We start from the raw sequence: 22,084 nt of genomic DNA, 5'->3' as shown, positions 1-22,084 counted from the left end.
AACTTTGGTTAGCTGGGTTCGCTGCCACATCAGCCGGTCACTGTTTGTGAGGCCTGGTCCTGCTCCCTCGGTGGGACCAGGGCACGGATGGATATCCCCCGATAGCAGCAGACAGACGGAGATGATCAGACTGTTGTTCACACTTCCCTTACCTATGAGCGGCCGCCAAGCAGCCCGCAGCAGGGAAGTGAAAGCCGCGGCCTGGCCGAAGTCAAAGTGTTTGCCAGTATAGTTGTTGTCCACTGGCTCGTCTGTGATGTAGAAATTAGGGATGTTTTCCATCGATTCACCCACCACCCTCCTTCTAGTAGGCACTTTGATGTTTTTCAGCGTCAATAGGATTAGAAGGATGGCGCAGAATTGCCGAGCTGAGCTGGCGACACAGCTACACACGCAGCCGCCATTTTTCCAACAGTTAGGTGGGTCCACTCACTCATGTGACAGGAAACGTTTAGAATGTATAATGTATAATGTCAGATAAATCAGTACCAAGTTCCCCCTGCCATGCTTCTCTAATCCTCTCAGTAGAGGCTGTGTTGCAGTTGTCAAACAGACATACAAATCTAGAGATAACATGCTTGGAGTGAGGAGGGCTCAGCAATACAAGCATGCTCATTTGGGAGCGCTTCAAAGGTGTGAATTTTGGATCGAACATAATTTCTGATTTGCAGGAACCTGAGTCAGTTCGTGCCGGGCAACTCAAACTTCCTCTTCAGTAGATCAAAGGATGCAAAATGACCATCTATGTATAGGTCTTTGATGGAAACCAGCCCCTTCTCACTCCAGGCATGGTAGTTTCTGTCTAACCAGGGCCAAAAAAAGAGTGATTGAAACAAATTGGTGTGTGGACAGAAACATCTGGTAAACTCAGAACACTCCTAACTTGGTTTAAAAATCTGACAGAGGTCCCAAATCTATCTAACTTAGCAAATAGCATGGCTGGCAAAGAAGAGTTAACAATGGAGCTGGCCTCCATTTTCAGCCACAAGGAGGTTAAGTTGCGAATGTGCTCTCCTAACTGAGCTATCCATTCACTGAAAAGATACAGGCCACCAGGCACATATATACTCTATTGCTATCCCTTATACAGTCTATACATGACTGTACGGTACCACAGGCTAAACGATCATGGGACAGGTGTATTTTATATCATGTGTACCAGACTATTATATTATGTAACAGACTAAAATTATGTTGACTGTGTGTGTGCGTCTGTAGGCTGTATTCAGCTGAGGTTAACTTCATTTAACACCGGCAATTGCGGGGGGACACAGAGCCTCGTATACTGTTACAATGAAGGCATCCATGACCATACACTGGTTTTAAATTCTGAGAGAGGGTTACCCGGTAGTTCTTTGTAAAACATTTAATTTCTAAGTTGTTTGGCAATTTCCTGATTGTAGGCATCCCTGTTGAATGTCCTGGTCTCTCTTGTTCTCCGTGCCACTGGAAGCGACAGTGCCGTGAATCCGTGGAGGGTCGGCCATGTTGGAAACAAAATTAGAGCTGTGGTTATTGTTGTGTGCCTATCTTAATACTTAATTAGATAGTGCAACCTGAATTGAATCATTAGACAGCTTATTCGTTTACTTGCTTTATTGTCTATCACGGACCTGTTAACACCATGCCTTCTGACTGTCCGGTCTCTGGGGGTGTATTCACACCTGTAGGTCGTTTGCTTTGTTCCGATTCAGGTACTTAATTGATACAATTGTTGCATTTGTGCCTTGGTTCGTTTGTGTTTACACAGCCACAAATCAAATGGTCCAAATTTAGTATTGTCAAACTTCTTGGATTGGCAAGGAGACACTCCGGTAGGCTAATAGCCTCTCGGGATGGAAAAAATAATTCCCAGAGATTTTCCTATATAATTATAAGAATGTGTTTTGTTAGACCTACATTGTAGGCTATGTCGGGCGTGCGCCGTGCGAGGAGAGAGAGAGAGAGAGAGAGAGAGAGAGAAAGAAAGAGGTAGGGATCGGGAGAGAGAGAGAGAGAGAGAGGTAGAATGTTATTTATTTATTTCTGTAGGCTATGTAGCCTATATGTAAGCCTATGTATTTATTTAGCCTATTTAGGCTATCGGGAATTTGGAGATCGAAGATCAAAGACCTTCGCAAATTCTGCTATTAGGCTACTATCATGGAGACTTCAGAGGATTAGCCGAGACATAGGCTATATGAACACCTGTCCTGTCAGGAATAAAATATTAATAAATAATTTAATAACAACGGACATTTCGAGGAAGACATGCAATCAGTCTGATTGTCTGATGGAACCAGACAATCTTATCAGAAAGAAGGCTGGCTCTGATTACCACGACTTGTTTTCGTTTATTGAATGGAGACCAGAGGTAAGTTGATTGGGTTCAAACTGCTGATGTGATTATCCAAAAATCCCTCAAAGTTTATCTCGGTCCGCTTGTTTTGTCCCGCATCCGAGTGCGATTGCTGTGTTCACACTCCCCCAAACGAACCGCACCAAGGGGGAAAACGCTCTCTGTTTCGGAACAACTGCTCCAAACGAGATAGGTGTGAATACACCCTGGGTTTCTTAACACTTCCTGTAACATTGTACATGTGACCTGTATGGTCCAATCAGAATCCAGTACATGACAGTTATCTTTAAAGAACTCTTTTAGACTTGGGTTAGGTGCTGGATCCAGAATCCATGTCGCATGAGGAAGTAGATGCCGATGGATTGTAGTGTCTGGGGCCTCGTCTCCTCCAGCATTGTCTCCGTCCTATGTCACTTTGCGTGGATTCAAGGTTCTGTTTCCACTGATAAACCATACCTTGTTCATAGTCTTTTGTGTCACGGTTAAATTTGGTCTTTTTTTGACAAAGTTATCCCTTTTTTCACCTCAGTTTTTTTCCGCTCGCATTCGTTTAACAATCAGGTTATCTCGTCTGTTGGAGTAGATTAACCTCTTCTTTTCTTTTCGCAGGTTGGAAAGATATCTCTTGAATAGTTAGTGCCATGAGGTCAAATGAGCACTTGTTCAGTATCTCACACCAACGTTTGACGAAGTCTTCGTTATCCCTCCCAATGATCTGACTTTTAGCAAGTCGTAGTCCACGGGGGATTATCTTGCCTATCAAGTAGTCACTTAAAGTCACTGTGTGCAAATATTGATGTACCTCCTTGTCTTGGAGGTACATCTTGTTGATAAAACTCACCGTAGCGTCGTTGAAGAGAGAGAGTCTTTGAACATTATGCGGGAGTAATCCTGCTCCGTGAATTCAAAAGTTTTTGACAAGTTGTCCATGACAACGTTGGAAAAAGTTAAAATGTAGCGTAAAAATATATATATATGGCAGCGGTGTAGTCCCAGGAGTGCTGTGTCAAATAGGTGAACACATGAAAAGAGGTAGAGAAACGCACAGCCAAACCTGATAAGGCCCTTCCTCAGACAAAGTGACATAAGAAAGACGCCATCTTAAAGGAGAATTCAATTTTTTTACACACCAGACCTTATTTCCAGCTTAAAATATGTGTTACTCACCCAGATAACTTCTGTTCATTCAGAGTCCTATAGAAGATATCTCTTCCGAGTAGAGTCCAAGTGAGTCCGAGTAGAGTCCAGAGCAGTCGATCTACAGATAGAGATGCATCTGTAGATCGTCTGCTCTGAGCTTGAACTCTGCCCTGGAAGGCAGATTTCAGAGCTCAGAGCAGCCGATCTGTAGCATGCTTCTCTGCTACACCACTGATTGATAATCTGATCTCGAGATTATGGACGATGAATTCAATGGCCACGTGTATTTATTTGAGCCGGTCTGGAATAACGTATATGGATTACACAAGGAGTGGGAAGCTGAGGAGCTGCTATCTATTAGACAGACTCTCGGACAGCAAACAGAGCAGGCTGTCGGCAGCACGGAGGTTCGTTACTTAGCTAATTCATGTTAGCGATATTATATAACAACCATAATGAACCGCGGCCTGGCAGAAAATATGTTTTTTACAGAGTGCATTATGCATGCCCCGTTTTCACCCATTATAGCCTGTTCCAGGACTCATTGTGGCATTCAAGTCATATCTGACTAGTTTTCAATGTATTTTTCACCACAAAAGTTAGGCAATAGCTGTGTCTCAAATCTAGCCTTGCTGGACTGCAGCACCTGAAATGGGACACAGCTTATATGTCGATATAAGGCTGATGCAACTCTTGCATTTTTACATAGCCTACAAGACAGACAGGTCGGGAGGAAAATAAACCATTCACGCCGTTTGCAGCACTTGAGGAAACCCTGAGTTTGTTGTTTTAATTAGTTAATTAATAGGTTACGTGGACGTTAGCGGGTACTTTAGCCTATGCAGTAGGCCAAGTAGTAGGCTATCATCTCTGTGTTGCATTTTTAAACTGGCAGATGGGGGAGAAAGAAACGATTCAACTTTTACTGTTTTACTCACCTAATTTGGCTCTCTTCCAAATAATCCAGCCACGCAACTATGTCCATTCATGAAATGATTAAATAGCACAGGGACATTAATGGTTTGCAAAGTGCTATTTAACCACCCGCCCACTCAGACATACAGAACATGATCCGGAACATGAGCTGCCGGTGTTAAACAACAGCCGTTTTGCCAACAATGCAGATCTTGTACTAGAGGCTCAGATGGTAATGATCCGCACTCGCGGGAGTGCGCACAAGCTGGATAATTGTTTCTAAACATGCAGGCCGACCGGCTAGCAGCTGGTCATAATCCGGATTTCACTGCATGTTTAGAAGGGGCTCGAATGAAACAGAAGTTATCTGAGTAAAACATCATATTTTAAGCTGGAAATAAGGTCTGGGGTTAATTCTTCTTTAAGTACCCACATGACGCAGTCAGGTGGTTCAACTCGCTCATGTGACAGGAAAAGTTTAGAATTAAAAAGTTACATAGAAATACAAATACACATAGTGAAACCAAAATAACCATCCAAAGTAAAGTTAACACTGTTAGTGGTAACATAGCCATACTCACAAAATCGTGTGGACAGAGCTGGGTCTGTAACCCAACCCGATCTCCAAAATCTTTTTAAAATAGCAAGTTTTTGGACCAACGTTGCTATGTTGTGGTAACGTACGTTTATACAGGGGTGGGCGTGGTTTCCGGAGATTTTCCATTTCTAACCCCTCCCCCTACCCTAACTCTAAACCTAAAATCTCAGAACGTTACCATTTTACAATTTGGAGCCGAAATTGTAACATAGCAACATTGGTCCAAAACTTTGCTTTTTTACAATTGTCTGTGAGACTGTGTTGCAGTAACCACAAAACACCAGTGGAGGTTTTTAATGTATGCAAGGGAGTTTGCACCTCCCATATTTTTGAGAAGAGATGGGGGATTTTATATAATATATTTTTGATAAAATATCAATCAAATGTGTTTTTTCTTCATAAAATTCATGGTATTCACGATATTCTTAAAATGCTTCAACAGTGACACCTGTAGGGCACTGATGGAAAGGGCAGTGTGGTGACATGCAGAGTCTACTGTCTGTGTGCCATTCCCTCACGGGTATGGAGCATTGGCATTACCCCCTTGGGCATCTCTTTTCCTTTCTAATTTATCTCATGCTAATCTATGATTGGTCGAAAAACACATGCAATTCACAACAGATGAGCCTTAGCCTGCCCTACCAATCAACAACCAACCATAAGATTGACATTGTGTTCGTCCGATAAAATGTCATCTTCAACTGGGTTTGAGCTTGAGGCATTTGTCGCACCAGCATGAACCTAATAAGGAAGTGGATCCCTGACTGGCACTGTGATGACCGATACGGGGTCCTCTCGCCATTCCGAAGTGTCGGCATTCCGATCATTGACTTCTATGCTTTTTTATCTCCAAAAAAGGTTTCGCCATTGCGAAAGATATTAGGTCCGCCATTCCGACATAGCATCTTGAGTTATTTAGCCTACAGGGGTGGGAGAGGTTAGGTTTAGGGTTAGGTTCTGGGGGAGGTTAGGTTTAGGCGTGGGGGGTGGGAGAGGTTAGGTTTAGGGTTAGGGTCTGCAGGAGGTTAGGTTTAGGCATGGGGGGTGGGAGAGGTTAGGTTTAGACGTGGGGGCTGGGAGAGGTTAGCTCCAGCCGGTCCCCCGGGTTAGGGTTCTTTCGCAATGGTGAGACAGATCTCCATGCCGCAATTTTAAATTGTGCTAATCATAGTGCTGAATTAAAATGAGATATTCCTCTAAATCTGTCTTCAAATGGCAAAAGAAAAAAGAATGCACATTTTTTCCAGCAGCGAGCCTCCGAGAGGCCTCCTCCCATGTTTTCAAGCTCAGGAGCCGCCACTGCAAAACACACCCATAACACACACACATAAGGTGGGCCTGTATGCACTGACATCATCATCATCAGTAAATGGGAGCTAGGGCTCTGTCTATCTGTCTGTCCCACTGTGATGTCATAAATCCCACTGTGACATCATCAGTGATGTCATAAATCCCACTGTGACATCATCAGTGATGCTGGTCTCATTGGCCACACAGCGGCCGAGCTGCGAATGCAAGCTGCAGGGCCAGCTTGGCAAGCTGCAGGACGGGCGAGCCCTAGGAATCGAGCGTGCGAGATCCCTAGTACATTCAAACTGCCCAGAATGACAGTTGTGCAGTAATACAAATATAAAGAACAATAAACATAGCAGATAAACAGATACACTCATAAATGCATTGTGTTGCTAATGACACAAAGCTAAGCAGCTAAAGGAACGCACGCTGAGTCGACCTGTGTAGCAGCAGCTAGGTGAAAAGCAGAGATAAACAGGCTTTGTTGCATTGTCAGAGGACATTTTGCCAGTGTTTCTATGGTGAAGGCTGAGATTCACGTTATTTTCTAGATAGCGTACAGATATATTTTATTTTGAAGGTTGGCTATGGAAGTGTTGGGTTGATGGCGGAGCGCCTGATGCGCACCCGGCGTGAATAATAAATCCTGGCGTCTCCAGTGGAGTTGTCTCCGTCTTTCAAAAACAAATATCTTGCCCCCTATCTTCCCACTGGCCTTAGGCGCCAAAACTGGCGTTAAACGCAAAAAAACGTGCCTTGCGCCTGCCTTGGGAAGATAGCATCATGGTTTTAGGCCCCGAAATGCGATTTACACCGAAGAGGTGTGCCGCAGTGCCAGAATAGGCCAGAATGGGCGTTTCGGCCTTAAATACCGGCCTAACGATATCCTCCCCCCTGGCGTTAATTTAGCGCTTAGCGCTTTTCAAAACCAGGCCTTATTCAGTGCGCCGCGGATATTACTGTGCGTATTTACACACAGCTCTCCTCTGCTGATCTCACATTCTCCCCCTCTCTCTCTCTCTCTCTCACTCCCTCTCTCTCGCGCGTCAGACAGGCACAAAGACCGATGGAAAAAAAGTTGTTACGCACAGCTCTCCTCTACTGACCTCACACTCTCTCCCCCTCTCTCTCTCTCTCACTCCCTCTCTCTCGCGCGTCAGACAGGCACAAAGACCGATGGAAAAAAAGTTGTTACGCACAGCTCTCCTCTGCTGACCTCACACTCTCTCCCCCTCTCTCTCTCTCTCTCACTCCCTCTCTCTCACGCGTCAGACAGGCACAAAGACCGATGGAAAAAAAGTTGTTATATCGTAGTTTTGAGCCCCTGTCATTCAGAGGCTGTTGAGCCACATGTGAAATCTCCCAGCATGCATTGAGGCTAATACATTTGGACAATAAATAGCAACCAAAATCAGCCTAAATAGGCTAAGTGGTAGATAGAAATAATGTTGATGTTATCACAACATGCAATAGAACATTTCAATATTGGACAAAATAAAACATAGAAATCAAAACACAACCCTATGTGAAACATATGTAATCCAGGTGGTATATATATCCCTCGCAGATTTAATGTGATTCAGATGAGTGACAGCCGTAACACGGTTCTACTGTGATGTCTGCTCCAATAAGACTTGGCTTACTTCACATTTACTTTTACAATAAAAACACATTTATGCAATGACTTTACATAATGTAGGCTATATTTATGTGCATCCTACCTGTGCAGCAGGGGAGAAGAAAAGGTACCGAGAGAACTTTCACCAATCTAATCTCATCATGACATAGGGATAGGCTATATTTTTCTAGCCTATGCATTTACAACATTCTTTTCACTTTGATCTTGCTATAGCGTAGCGTATTTACATGCTTGCAGTATTTAAACTGCAGTCAGATTGGTTTGAGAAGCATAATAATATGGAATAATATATATGGAGACAGACGGGGATGAAAGAGGGAGGGGGGGAGCTCAGAGCACTTTGGTCGGCTTTTCTGACTGGACTGGATCGCTCCGTGGAATTGGAACTTAAAAGGGAAGCTTGTGATTCTGTAGATAAGGCTCCGAAATGCCCCACCATCAGGCCGGTTCTTGGGGCAATTGACGCCCATGAACCGGATGAACCCACGACCGAATGATGCCGTGACATCATCGGTGATGATGTCAGAAATCGCCTTGTGAGGTCATCGGTGATGTCAGACAGTCTAGGCTGTCTACCGATGATGTCATACCGCAAATGTGCTGAGGTATAAAAATGTTCTATTATGCTATGTTGTTCTGTTCTCTGTCCCTGCAAGCTATCTATCTGCTAGCTACTCTGTATGTTGCTTCTGCCTGATAATTTTCTGCCTGATATCTCAAATAAATTGCCTGAAAGACATCTCTGTGGTTCTAATCGATCACCCCTCGCAAGCTCTTACCTAAGATCCAGCAAACTTCACACAAACTTCCTAACAGATTCGTTTACTGCACTTCTCCAATAAGCAGGTTGTGCATATTTGTACGCTTAAAAGGCGTGGTTATAATGCTTAAGGCCGCGTGCATCGCTGACACCAAAATATCGAGTGCGCCGGTCCACGCCCACTAATCTGCGCTGCGCTGGGTGCTAAGCGCTGTTTTTAGGCCGTTGCAACGATAGAGCCCCTTATGTATATATCCTTATTAGGATAGGGATTTGTGCTGATATGTGGGCATTGTGGCGTAAGGTTTAATGTTGTTAACTGACAATGCATCTCAGGCGATGTTTAGTGCAGGGGAAGACACTGGTTCCTAGCAGACAATTGGACTCGAGTCATAGGGACTCGGACTCGAGTCGACTCGAGTCGCAAATTTGACGACTTCCGACTCGACTCGGACTTGGAAGGTAAATACTTGAAACTCGACTCGGACTTGGAAGAAAATGACTCGAAACTCGACTCGGACTTGTGACAAGATCAGCCGAGTGCACCAGCTGGGCGTACGCCTAGGTTTACACGCTACGTCCGATGTAGAACTCAAAGTTACGACTAACTTAATTTGATGACTAGTGCACCCTGTATGCGCTGCGTCTGTGTATGGAGCAGGCGTAAAAGTTACACCCAAATGCGTAGCTACTCACTGACAGCTGTCTCATCTTGATCTGCGCGTGATGCGGCCGGAATCTTCTCCAAAAATATCGATCGATATGTGCTGTAAATATAGACGTTTTGGGCGCAGGACCTCCGCTCGTCGGCGGGTTTTAAGCTGATGCGTCGGAAGATCTTTCAATTTCTTCCTGACTTCGTCAACTGCCCGCAGTGCGCAGTCTGCCATCGCATTCAGTACTGATTGCACTTGTGATCAAACTGCTTGTGTTGGCGCTGTTAAATTGAGCTGTGAGAACGTTTCTATGCTTTGAATACAACTCTAAAGTTTGAGCTGAGTTGGAGCTGTCTGTCAGCTGTCTCGAGCTCGTCTGAGAGAAGTGTGTTGCTTGGCAACAAGCACGTATTAACATGAACGCGCACGTCTGCAGCCTAAATAATCTCTGCCTTGTCATTTTTTCTAACCTGTGACTCGACTTGACATAACCTGTGACTCGACTCGAGACTTGACTTGAAATAACATTGTGACTTGACTTGACTTGACTTGCCGACAAAAGGAAAGACTTGGGACTTGCTTGAGACTCGGGACCAATTGACTTGAGACTCGCTTGGGACTCGGATCAGAGGGACTTGGACAATTGTCTGGTTCCTAGATGCAAGAAAGTGTAATTTAACGCTATTTGACAACAGTTTCGGCCGTATAGCCTTTCTCAAGTCTCATACAAACACAGTGGAAGACAGCCATTATAAAGACAGGTGGGCTGATTGAATGGACACATTCACCTGTCCTGTGAAAGCACACCTGAGTGGGATTACAATGACATCATAGGATCAGTCATGCAGTAACATTTAGACAGTAGATTAATCAAAACATTGATGTCACAGGTAGGCTGCTGTATACCATAATATATCATGAATCTATGTGAATAAATAGATTTATATAAATAGTAATCACAGCCTGATGCATAGAGATAAATCCTGAAACCTTCTCGCAACAGTTGTAGCATAAGCCAGTGGTTTTCAAAGTGGGGTCCCCAGCAAAAAGGGGGGATAATCTATTTTCACTATAATTCCATGCCATCCATAAGTAACACAATCTAAGCTAGTGTAGAAGTGAGTAACTAGGCTAATAATAACCATAACAGCACAAATAATTGACAAAAATCTCGAAATATACAGTATTTACTCTGAGAAATGAAATAATGAGAAAAGGAACAATTATTGATGGTTAAAACTGACACACACAGTGTAACAGTGTAATCCTAATGCTTAATTAAAATGAGATATTCCTCTAAATCTGTCTTCAAAATGCAAAAGGGGAAAAAAACGCCCACATTTTTTTCGCTGGCGACCATATATATATATATATGGTCGCCAGCGGAAAAAATGTGGGCTTTTTTTCCCCGGCGTTTTTGGGCGGGTTTTTGGGGGCTTTTTTTTTTTCTTCTCTTTTGCAGTTTGAAGACAGATTTAGAGGAATATCTCATTTTAAATTAGCATTAGGATTACTCCACTTTTCTTTTTTATATTTTATTTGCAGTTTTAACAACATACAAATAAAACAAAACAAACAAGCTCAGACACAGCTGGAAAACAAAGCAAAGCATACTATTGACAATTATAATATGGTGCTACCACCCATATAAGGGTGCTTACATGCTTATAAAAGCATAAGCATATTATTAACACATTCACTGCCAACAGTTTTTTTTTTACTGTAGGTAGCTTCTGCCAAGGTTTTTTTTGAGGATTCTGGCTCATCTTTCAAGAGCCGAGGATTATTTTCTGCTAGGAATTTGAGAACACAAAATATCTCAAAATAACTAATAGAATGTGTGCTTTCTCTGTCTAAAAGAGTTAGTTTGTAGAGTTAGTAGTTATGTAGGCATTAGCAGTTGAATACAGCATGGTTTCAGCGTCTCAGAAGGAAAGCTGAGATAATTGCATTTTTGTGAAATTCGATAGAACAGGCAGAACAGTCACTTTAACCATTTATTTTTGGCATCAGTAAGACATCAGACATCTAAACAATTAGTTCTGAACAGTAATTTCCTCCATAACAGCACCCCCACCCCCCTCTCCTTCAAACTCCTCCCTCCGTGGGTGTTCTCCTCCTCCCTCCGTGGCTCCGTGTGTCACAAGCGAGTCTCTGCTGTCTGTCTGTGCTGCCTGGCGAGGCTGCTCGTCGGGCGAGTCTGGATCGGGAACAGTAATTTCCTCCATAACAGCACCCCCACCCCCCTCCCGTGCGATTCTGGGCTTTTGAGCTTTCTGCTGCGTGTGTTGCACCCAGAGTGTATTTTAGGAATCCCCCATGTTGTGCGCCAGCTCCAGCGCGAAAGCGAAAGCGTTTTCGCCGCGTTTTCCTCCTCCTTCCTCCGTTTTCCTCGCGCTATTTTCTGCTGTTTTTGCTCTGCTTTTTCTAGTCTGGAGAGCACTGTCGCCACTTAGTGGGTCGGTGGAATGGGTTGTACACGTTCGGTGGCTCCCATATTTTTATAGGAGACGTAGGGGGCTTGGATCCACGTCCCACCGTCAAAAAATTTTTTTTGGACGAGATAACTCGTCGACGGCAGTCAACCGTTGGATTTTTTTGACGAGATATCTCGTCGACGGCAGTGAACGTGTTAAATAGATCAGATGTCATCATTACTTCACACTCGCATGGCACACATACGGGATCCGGGGGCTCTCGTTCTGATGGCAAACAATTTGAGAGCTTTGACTCACCTGAGCAGCCTCCATGTTGTGCAGCCCGTCTTGTCCTGTGTGAGCAGAGTGCTCTATGCGCTCCCCGGCCGCGACCTGATGCTGCCTCGCCCCCTCAATAGCAGCACCAGTCTCCTTCAAGGAAACAAGATCAATAGAAATCATTAGGCTACAGACCGCTTTATAGATCCACACTGTTACAGGCAACATCAAACTTAATTTCAGTTTAATTCAATCACACAATCCTAAAACGTGGGTGCTGGCTGGCTTGACAGATTCCCCAACTGCAATAACTTTTCTGGCAGAAGATGTAGCCCAGGCCAGTGTTTCTCGAACTTGTTCATGTTAAGGAGCCCTAAACTGACGCAAATTACACCACGCACCCCCATATAGATAAGATCTTGTTCCAGGGTCCCCCATCTGATAAGAGTTTTGCTTTTATATGTTTTATCACAGACATTATATGAAACCCATGACCAAAATAGTCATACATTCTGTGATTGTGTTACTTATGGATGGAATTATAGTGAAAATAGATTAATCCCCCCTTTTTGCTGGGGACCCCACTTTGAAAACCACGAGCTAGGCTACAACTGTTGCGAGAAGGCATTTTCAATGCAGCTTGAGGACAAATAAGATGGATGTCATCTGGTGCATTTTAACGTTAGGCCCACCCAGGAGAAAGAGAGTTGAAGTGGGAATAATTTCTGGCTGAGCAATGTAATGCACCTCAAAATAAAGTAAGATATTTAGGCTACAGGTACTCTGTCAGTAAAAGGTTTGATGGATGAACAAATCAATCAAAAACACTTCACTACTTCCAACATAGGCTACAAGTTTCGTTTCATTCCATTGCATGGAGGGGGCGAGTTGCGTGCTGCCAAATTCAGTTTAAAAATGTGCGATTTTATTAGGAAATGTCAAACGGCCCAAATCTGGCTTCAAACGACCCAAATCGGGCTTCAAACGGCCCAAATTGGGCTTCAAACAGCCCAAATTTGACTTCAAACGGCCCAAATTGGGCTTCAAACGGCTTCAAATTGGGCTTTCGCCGGTGTGCGCGTCGGCCCGTATCGGCCTGGCCTGCTTGGTATCTATTGCCCTCCCTGAATTATGATCCCAGTCCGCCCCTGATTTAGATCATAGATTTAATGTTAGAAATTTAGGCTCTGAATCAACATGGTGCAGGCGTAGTTTTCATTGATAAAAATAGCCTATAAAAATAGCAGCTCTGTTGCACACAGAGCACCTTAGTAGCACCTTGTTTGGAGACGTTTATGGTAACCTTTTTACACAGGTGATTTAGTGATATTTCTCCCCGCAGCGTTCAGCTGCAATCGGCAGAGTCAAACATGCTTGGGAGCAAATAAAAATGAATACTTCACGCTGGAGGAACAAACTATAATCTTAAGGAAATATGAATAATTCAAAGATGTAATAAAAAGGCAACACTGCTGCACATAATAATTGCAGAAAGGAGGGCTGGCAATTTTTTGTTTTGCAGATTGTCGAAATGCTTGTCTAAATTGTCGAAATGTTATTCAGCTTGCTTGATTTCACCACCAAAGTTCAGCCATCTCCGTTACGCACACGGCATGCTTTGGAGACGTATGCTTTGACACGGGTGATTCCCATGAAATGAATGTGTTGCTTACAGTATTATTCTGCGTGTATGACACAAATCCGGGCAGTAGCTCCGTTAGTACACGGGCGACTTCATGAATTATCCTGCAGATAGTATTTTTGCCGAGGTTTTCAGCATCCCCGACAGACACTATACATAAAAGCCCCGTAGCGAAAAAGCGCAGGGCGATATAGACCATCTGTAGGGCATGGCTACGGCGGGTCACATTTGCAAGGTACGGCTGCAGCAAATCACACAGATATCTTAATCCCTCACTGGAGAAGTGATACCTCTCGTATAAATAGTCTTCTGTATGATTAAATGGGTCTTGGTGGTCGCAAAATACTCTTTCTCTCCTGAGAGCCCCCCTCACTATCCCTGCGCCTTCGTCGATGGGCATTTCTTCCAGAAAGGGGTTGGCCATTTTCAAACTGCTGATTTTCCAGGAAGCTCATTGGTTCATGGGTGGTGCCTTTTAACACATTGACTGCCAGCCCTTTTTTTCTTGCTGTAGGTAGCTTCTGCCAAGCCGTTTTTTGAGGATTGTGGCTCATTTTACAAGCGCCGAGGATTATTTTCTGCTTGGAGTTTGTGAACATACAATATCTCAAAAGTACTAATAGAATGTGTACTTTCTCTGTCTAAAAGAGTTAGTTTGTAGAGTTAGTAGTTATGTAAGCATTAGCAGTTGAATACAGCATGGTTTTAGCATTAGAAAAAATATTCAGAGATAAACGGCTTTTTGTGAAATTCGATAGAGCTGTCACTTTAACCATTCATTTTTGGCTCTCTCTCTCTCTCTCTCTCCCTCCCCCTCTCGCTCTCTCTCTCTCTCTCTCTCTCTCCCTTCCCCTCGCTCTCCCTCCCTCTCTCTCTCTCTCTCTCTCTCTCTCCCTCCCTCTCGCTCTCCCTCCCTCTCTCTCTCTCTCCCTCCCTCTCGGGAGGGAGACGCACTAGGTTTAATCCTAGTGAGAGGGGGAGAGGGAGAGAGAGAGAGAGAGAGAGAGAGAGGGAGGGAGGGAGAGAGAGAGAGAGAGAGAGAGAGAGAGAGAGGGAGAGAGCGAGAGGCAGAGCTGCTTCAACTCCTCCCTCTTCTTGGCTGCCGCGGCCGTCACAGTCTCAGTGCTTTTGCTGCTCTCCTGTGCCTGTCTGCAGGCTGCTGTTTGAGGAAGTCGGCATGGCGCTCGCTTCTTGGGAGTTTTGGTTGAGAGAAGCTTTTGCGATTCTGGTCATATTTATGCTGCGTGTTTCAAAGTGTGTTCCACCTGTAATGTATTATGTAAATTTGCAATCCCGCATCGCCAGCAATCAGTGCGAAAACGAGAGCGTTTTCCCCCAACCATTTTCATGAGAATGTAATACTGTAAAATCGCCTCGCCATTTCCTTGAATGGCTTTGCTCCCTTTTTCTTTGATTTCGCTCGTCTGGGGGAGCACTGTCAACACTTAGTGGGTCGGTAAAATAGATTATACACATTCAATACCTCCAATAATTGTACAGGAGACGTAAAAGGGATTGATCAACGCCCCACCGTCAAAAAAAAAAAAACGTTTTTTTTTACGTATCCATACGTCGCTGGCAGTCAAGCGCTGGATTTTTTTTGACGTATGCATACGTCGCTGGCAGTTAACGTGTTAAGGTTTAATCTTATCCTTGCAACTTAACCTGCTCCGGACCAGGTTAGCCGTGAAGCATAAGTTGCCATGGAAATATATATCGGTAAGAAGTGAACTAGCATCGTATAGCACAGTAAACCCAGCAGGGTTAAACTTGAAGTTACCTCGCCAAGCCACTAATCTTGCTTCATGGTATAGGCCTCTGGTCTCGCCTTCTCCTTCGGTACTGACTCGCTCATCTTATCAGCAGAATTAAATGTTCAACAGCTTTCTGCCTCATCTGCTGCTCATATTGGGCACATTCTTGTAAAATATTTATTTGATGGCAACACAAAAGTAAAACCAGAAATCCCAATATCGCAGGTGGTGTTGCTCCATGGTTTGTCTTTTGCGGATTCACTTGTGTTGTTCAGTCAGCCCTCAGCCAGGCAAGAAGCTGGCGGAAGTGGAGAGATTTCCCCTCTCTATTCTGTCCAATGTGTGAAAGCGAACCGGACCAAATGAAAAATGCAACAATGTTGCAACTAACCCCCACCCCCCCGTATCGCACCAAGTCCACCAGCTTATATGTGAAAGCAACCTCAGACGTTTTTCCTATGCACACAAAATGCGTATTTCTCTCATTTTGTTCACAAATGTGTTTACATCTGTTAGTGAGAAACATTTCTCTGTTGCCAACATAATCCATCCATGTGTGGCATATCAACATGCTGGTAAAACAGCAGCAAGATTATTATTGCACAGGTGTGCCTTGGACTGATCGGCTCTGAAAATCCTTGTTGAGTAATAATAACTGGCTCTACAACAGCTACATTATACCTTACAGCCAAGCAGGACCTGCTCGTCCACCCACCAGTAATGAGCTCAATAGAGTCCATGGAGTTGGGAATGGGTAAATTATCAGGAAATGTTTGGATCAGTCTTTACTCACCTCTCATTTATTTAATCTGTTGTTTAATCATTCAGAAACTCCTGATGCAGCGTGCCAACGTCAACTCAAATCCAGGCTGAAGAAGAAGTTTGAGTGTGTGTGTGAGGGGATTGCTAAACTAGGATCCAAAAGACTTCTGAATGAGATCTTCACAGAGCTTTACCTTACAGAGGGATGGAGTGCAGAGGTCAATAATGAACATGAGGTCAGACAGATTGAAGCAGCACCCAGGAAAACAGCGAGACGAGAAACAACAATCAAACGTGAAGACATCTTTAAACTCTTACCTGGAAGATATAAACCAATCAGAACAGTGATGACAATGGGAGTGGCTGGCATTGGGAAAACAGTGTTAACACAGAAGTTCACAATGGACTGGGCTGAAGACAAAGCCAACAAGGATATACAGTTCATATTTCTGTTCACTTTCCGAGAGCTGAATCTGCTGAAAGGGGAAAAGTTCAGTTTGGAGGGATTTCTTCATCGCTTCTTTCCTGAGACCAAAGAAACAGGAATTAGCAGTTTTGACAAGTTCAAGGTTGTGTTCATATTTGACGGTTTGGATGAGTGTCGACTTCCTCTAGACTTCCAGAAGAATGAGATCTTGACTGATGTCACAGAGTCGACCTCAGTGGACGTGCTGCTGACAAACCTCATCAGTGGGAATCTCCTTCCCACTGCTCGCATCTGGATAACCACACGACCTGCAGCAGTCAATCAGATCCCTCCTGATTGTGTCGATGTGGTGACAGAAGTGAGGGGCTTCACTAACCAGCAGAAGGAGGAGTACTTCAGGAAGAGATTCAGAGATAAGAAACAGGCCATCACAATCATCTCCAACATCAAGACGTCACGAAGTCTCCACATCATGTGCCACATCCCAATCTTCTGCTGGATCACTGCTACAGTTCTGGAGGCTCTGAAAGTACAGCTGCCCAATACCATGACTGAGATGTACATCCACTTCTTGCTGGTTCAGTACAAACGGAATGTCAAGTATCGTAAGAGAGCTGTGACAGATCTAGTCTGGACTACAGAGACCAGGGCGATGATTCTCTCTCTGGGGAAACTGGCTTTTGAGCAGCTGGAGAAAGGCCACCTGATCTTCTATGAAGCCGACCTGACAGAATCTGGCTTTGATATCAAAGCAGCCTCAGTGTATTCTGGAGTGTTCACACAGATATTTAAAGAGGAGAGTATGCCGGACCAGAACAAGGTCTTCTGCTTTGTCCATCTGAGCCTTCAGGAGTTTCTGGCTGCTGTTCATATCTTCGTCTCATTCATAGACACTGGTGTCAATCTGCTGTCGGAAACACAATCAACATCCAGAGAAAAATCTCAGGTAAATCACCTCTACCAGAGTGCTGTAGACAAGGCTTTAGAGAGTCGAAATGGACATCTGGACTTGGTCCTCCGCTTCCTCCTGGGTCTTTCACTGGAGACCAATCAGTTTCTCCTACGAGGTCTGCTGCCACAGACAGGAAGTAGCTCAAAGGCTAATCAGGAAACAGTCGAGTACATCAAGAAGAAGATCAGAATGAATTCCTCTCCAGAGAGAAGCATCAATCTGTTCCATTGTCTGAATGAGCTGAATGACCATTCTCTAGTAGAGGAGATCCAACAGTACCTGAGACCAGGAGGTCTCTCCACAGAGAACCTATCCCCTGCTCAGTGGTCCGCTCTGGTCTTCATCTTACTGTCATCAGACCTGGACATGTTTGACCTGAAGAAATACTCTGCTTCAGAGGAGGCTCTTCTGAGGCTGTTACCAGTGGTCAAAGCCTCCAATAAATCTGTGTAAGTGCATAGAAAACTGAATAGACTCAATGTTGTGAGGAGAGAAATAAATATTTTCAATGTATTTTTTCATCACTAATTCTCCTTCAGGCTGAGCGGCTGTCAGCTGTCAGAGAGAAGCTGTGAAGCTCTGGCCGCAGTTCTCAGCTCCCAGTCCTCTAGTCTGAGAGAGCTGGACCTGAGTAACAACGACTTGCAGGATTCTGGAGTGAAGCTGCTGTCCGCTGGACTGGGAAATCCCCAATGTAGACTGGAGATTCTCAGGTCAGATCACTGTTACTGTTTTGTTTTTTTTGTAATATTTTCCCCCCGATTTTTTTATCCCATTTTTTCTCACCCATTAGTGCTAATTTTAATTTATTTATCCTGATTGCTACTCCACCCTCTGCCGATCTGGGGAGAGCCGAAACTGGCTCCATGCTTCCTCCGAGACATGGGCAGTTAGCCAGTCGCTTCTTTTCACCTGACAGAGGAAGCTTCACCGGTAGGACATAGCACATGGGAGGTTCACGCTATTCCAACCAGTTCCCCTCCCTCTGAACAGGCGCCCTTAACACATTGAGTGCCACAGCGCTTCAGTAAAATTGTCTGGAGCCTGTGCCAGATTCACTTCCATTCAGTTGAAAACAGCTATAGAATTTTTTCTATTATGGCTATATTAACGGGGCTGGACTTTAATGAAACATTGAACACTCCTGCTTCTTCCAAAGAAGAAATTTTGTTTCTAGACAGTTCCATTATGAAATGACAGCCTCTCAAAAAAGTGCACTTTCAAGGGTTTTCTGTCGTTTTTTTTAACTTTCCAAGATATAGTCCCTTTTATGAATACCTTTTGCACTCTAATTTCGAGCACATTCACTGACTCTGGCTGGTGTTTTCTGATGTGGTGGCGTGTGGTGTGGTTTCTGTGCAGCCTGTGTGCCACACACCCCTCTCCCCCCCCCCCCCCCTCTCCACCTCTGAGCTGCGGGCTCCTCCCACACGCACAGAGTTTGTTTTCTCGACTCCGTTTTTGCCCCGGACAGATCCCAGCGCCCATCAAGGAAATGATGCGCGCTGGCAAACGCGACTGAACGAAAAGGCTTGGCCGTTCGGCTTCGGATGCTGGCTTTCTAGGAAATCGTGTGGAGATAGATAGAAGCATAAGAGCTCAGTTGTGAGCGCGGATGCAGCCGAGCCCACTCTCCGCTGTAGACAGAGCAATATATACGGCTCTGGCAGAAAGCATGCATCGGTTTCCACTTTCATCACGGCTTTCTCCGCTGTCTCCTGTACAAAGTAAAGGATCTGAGGTGGGTGGAGCAGCTCCTGTGACGATGTTTAAGGTGGCGCCGTGTGATCCCTTGAAGGGATTCATGCTCACTGGCTAGGTACGACCTTAAACAGCAGAATTATGGAATAATATGAATTATGATTTTAGGACGTCCACAGACGTCCTTGGCACTCCTCGTTACTTTTTTTAGGACGTCCACAGACGTCCTTGGCACTCAATGTGTTAACGACCAGAGGAGGAACCACATAGCAACCAGGATATTGCATGTTTTGGTGAAGGGGGTTCCTATATGAAGGAAACCCCCGGGAGGCACGGGGAGAACATGCAAACTCCACACAGATCACTGTTACTGTTCAACAGACCATTTCAATTCTGCTTTACATGCACATTAATGGAAATACATGACCTCTCATTTTCCTGCTAATGCGGTTTTTGAAACCAGCTGAGAAACCAACATTCAGCTCTACTTTCTCTCCTTTGAGAGAATATTTCATTATTTCTCTCCTCGCTGCCTCTGTTGTTGAAATACAAGGGATCAGTGTTGGTTTACTGGGGGTAACTTTAGAATGGGACTCTATGGAGCCAGCCTTGAGTGTATCACTCTAGCCGGCTGTGCTGATAACTAAATTAACTTTATTTTAAAAACTGCGACAGTTCACACAACTTTAACACAACATACATCATACATCAGACCCTTGAGCTACTTCTCCGGGTTCCACATTTCCGGTTGGTTGTGATGTCACGCTGATTCGTATGAGAAATAAATTAAAATCGAGTCAAGAACTGAAATGAAAACATGCGGTCACAGGTGTGTGTTTAAAGTGTATTTTACAAGGGCTTCAAACATGGCTCAGCCAATCAAACCACCCAGCACTACAAACTATTACATCACTGTGTTGTCAGTAGTGGACGGGGACATTTGGAACAGCTTACCATCTGCAATAAGGGAATGCCTTACGTACCCCACGTTTAGGACAAACCTCAGAGAATGGCTCAAGACGAAACAAATCTGTCATCATTTAACTAGTCTATTCACCGGGCAATCCCCTATTGCACAGCTTGGTAGACTGCGGATTATTGGAGAGCTGTTTTGTATTGCGTTTTGTATTGTGTTTTGTATTCTACTGTGTTGTGTACATTATCATGTATTGTATCGTTTTACATTCTTTCTGTATGGTACTGTTGTGTGGTGGCAATGTGTCTTTTTTAACTACGGACTGCGGACGTAAATTAACAATAGTGCTACAATCCAGCATAGTTATGTATCCTTGATACTAATGTTCATTATTGTGCATTGTCCCTATTCAAACAAATACATTAAATGAAATGCAACAATTTGTATCGGTTTGCTGCGTGTGTGTGTGTGTGTGTGTGTGTGTGTGTGTGTGTGTGTGTGTGTGTGTGTGTGTGCGTGTGCGTGCGTGCGTGCGTGTGTGTGTGCATGCATGCATGCGCGTGTGTGCATGCAGGCTGTCAGGCTGTCTTCTCACAGAGGAAGGCTGTGCTTCTCTGGCCTCAGCTCTGAGCTCCAACCCATCCCACCTGAGAGAGCTGGACCTGAGCTACAATCACCCAGGAGCCTCAGGAGTGAAGCTGCTCTCTGCTGGAGTGGAGGACCCAAACTGGAGACTGGCCTCTCTCAGGTATGGAGAGGCAACATCTGCTAGAAGGCTGAGAGTCATACACATTGTCTCTGTCACACAGAAGATTAGGAATACTGTTTCATGTCTAACAGCAGCTATGACTGGTGCTGTATGGAAACTCATCCATATTGAAGGTTATTAATGTCCATGTTTCCAGCATCAAAGATCATCTGCTGATCTGACTTTGTTTATTCCTCCAGTGTGGACCATGATGGAGTAGAGCGGTTGAAACCAGGTGTGAGGAAATGTAAGTACCATAGTTTGTTTCATCAACACACTAAACTTGGCCTTTTTGAATGTCAAATCTTCAATGATTTTAATGCTGCTGGAGCTGCTCTCTCGCCATGGCACGGCTGGGCTGCCCCGCCGCACGGGCTCGGTCTTGGGCCAGCACCATCAATCCTCAGACCAACAAGAACAACAACAACAACTGCAACACCACTCTCTCCGGATTACTGTCACCTCTCCTCATATCATACCTCCATCTTGGACTCTCACTACTGCTCCTCCTATCTTTTCCCCCTGGACCATTTTTATTTTTATTTTTTCCACCTGGACCATTATTTTTTCCACCTACCCCCCAACTTCCACGATCTCTCCCCCGCCTCACCTACTCTGCTGCCAACCTTCACTTACTTAACAATAACCACCGCCTCTCCGCTCCGCATGCTTTCACCGCCGCCAGCAAATCTAACATTCTCCGCTGCCGCCGCTTCATCCACCATGGACCCCGCCATAACCGCAACCGGACCCTACACTACTCTGCCGACACTAACATTCCCTCACTCTGGACTAACTCCCGCCCCCCTGTCAATACCACCTGCCGCTCTGCTAACCCCAACAACCTCTGCTCTCTCCCCCCTGCTCCCAAATCCATCTCCCTTGCCCTGCTGAACACTCTCTCTCTCTCCAACAAATCACCTATCATATCCGAACTCATCCTGGACAATAACATTGATCTTCTCCTCCTCACTGAAACATGGCAACAGCCCCTGGACTTCTACTCACTCAATCAGGCCACCCCCCCCAACTATAGTTACATCGCCAAGCCCTGCCTCTCTGGGCATGGGGGGGGTCTTGCCGTTCTCCATAAACAATCCCTACCCATCAACGAACTCAACCTCAACCTCCCATCCCTGTCATCCTT

At 44.8% G+C, this 22,084-nt stretch overlaps 1 protein-coding gene across 1 annotated transcript in view; it reads left to right on the top strand.

The window, feature by feature from the left end:
• Positions 1-22,084, top strand: part of LOC310784097 (NLR family CARD domain-containing protein 3-like) — a 153,217-nt gene that overhangs the window by 43,810 nt on the left and 87,323 nt on the right. The window contains exons 7-10 of the mRNA XM_083645073.1: positions 16,260-18,021; positions 18,112-18,285; positions 20,764-20,937; positions 21,138-21,184. Of these exons, the coding sequence (XP_083501199.1) occupies positions 16,260-18,021; positions 18,112-18,285; positions 20,764-20,937; positions 21,138-21,184 (2,157 nt within the window). The remainder of the gene's footprint in view (positions 1-16,259; positions 18,022-18,111; positions 18,286-20,763; positions 20,938-21,137; positions 21,185-22,084) is intronic.

Source organism: Poromitra crassiceps (assembly GCF_964638095.1).
Source record: "Poromitra crassiceps genome assembly, chromosome: 10".
Taxonomy (NCBI): domain Eukaryota; kingdom Metazoa; phylum Chordata; class Actinopteri; order Beryciformes; family Melamphaidae; genus Poromitra; species Poromitra crassiceps.
Note: the sequence above shows the minus strand (reverse complement) of the source record. Positions and strands in the feature narration are given on the sequence as shown.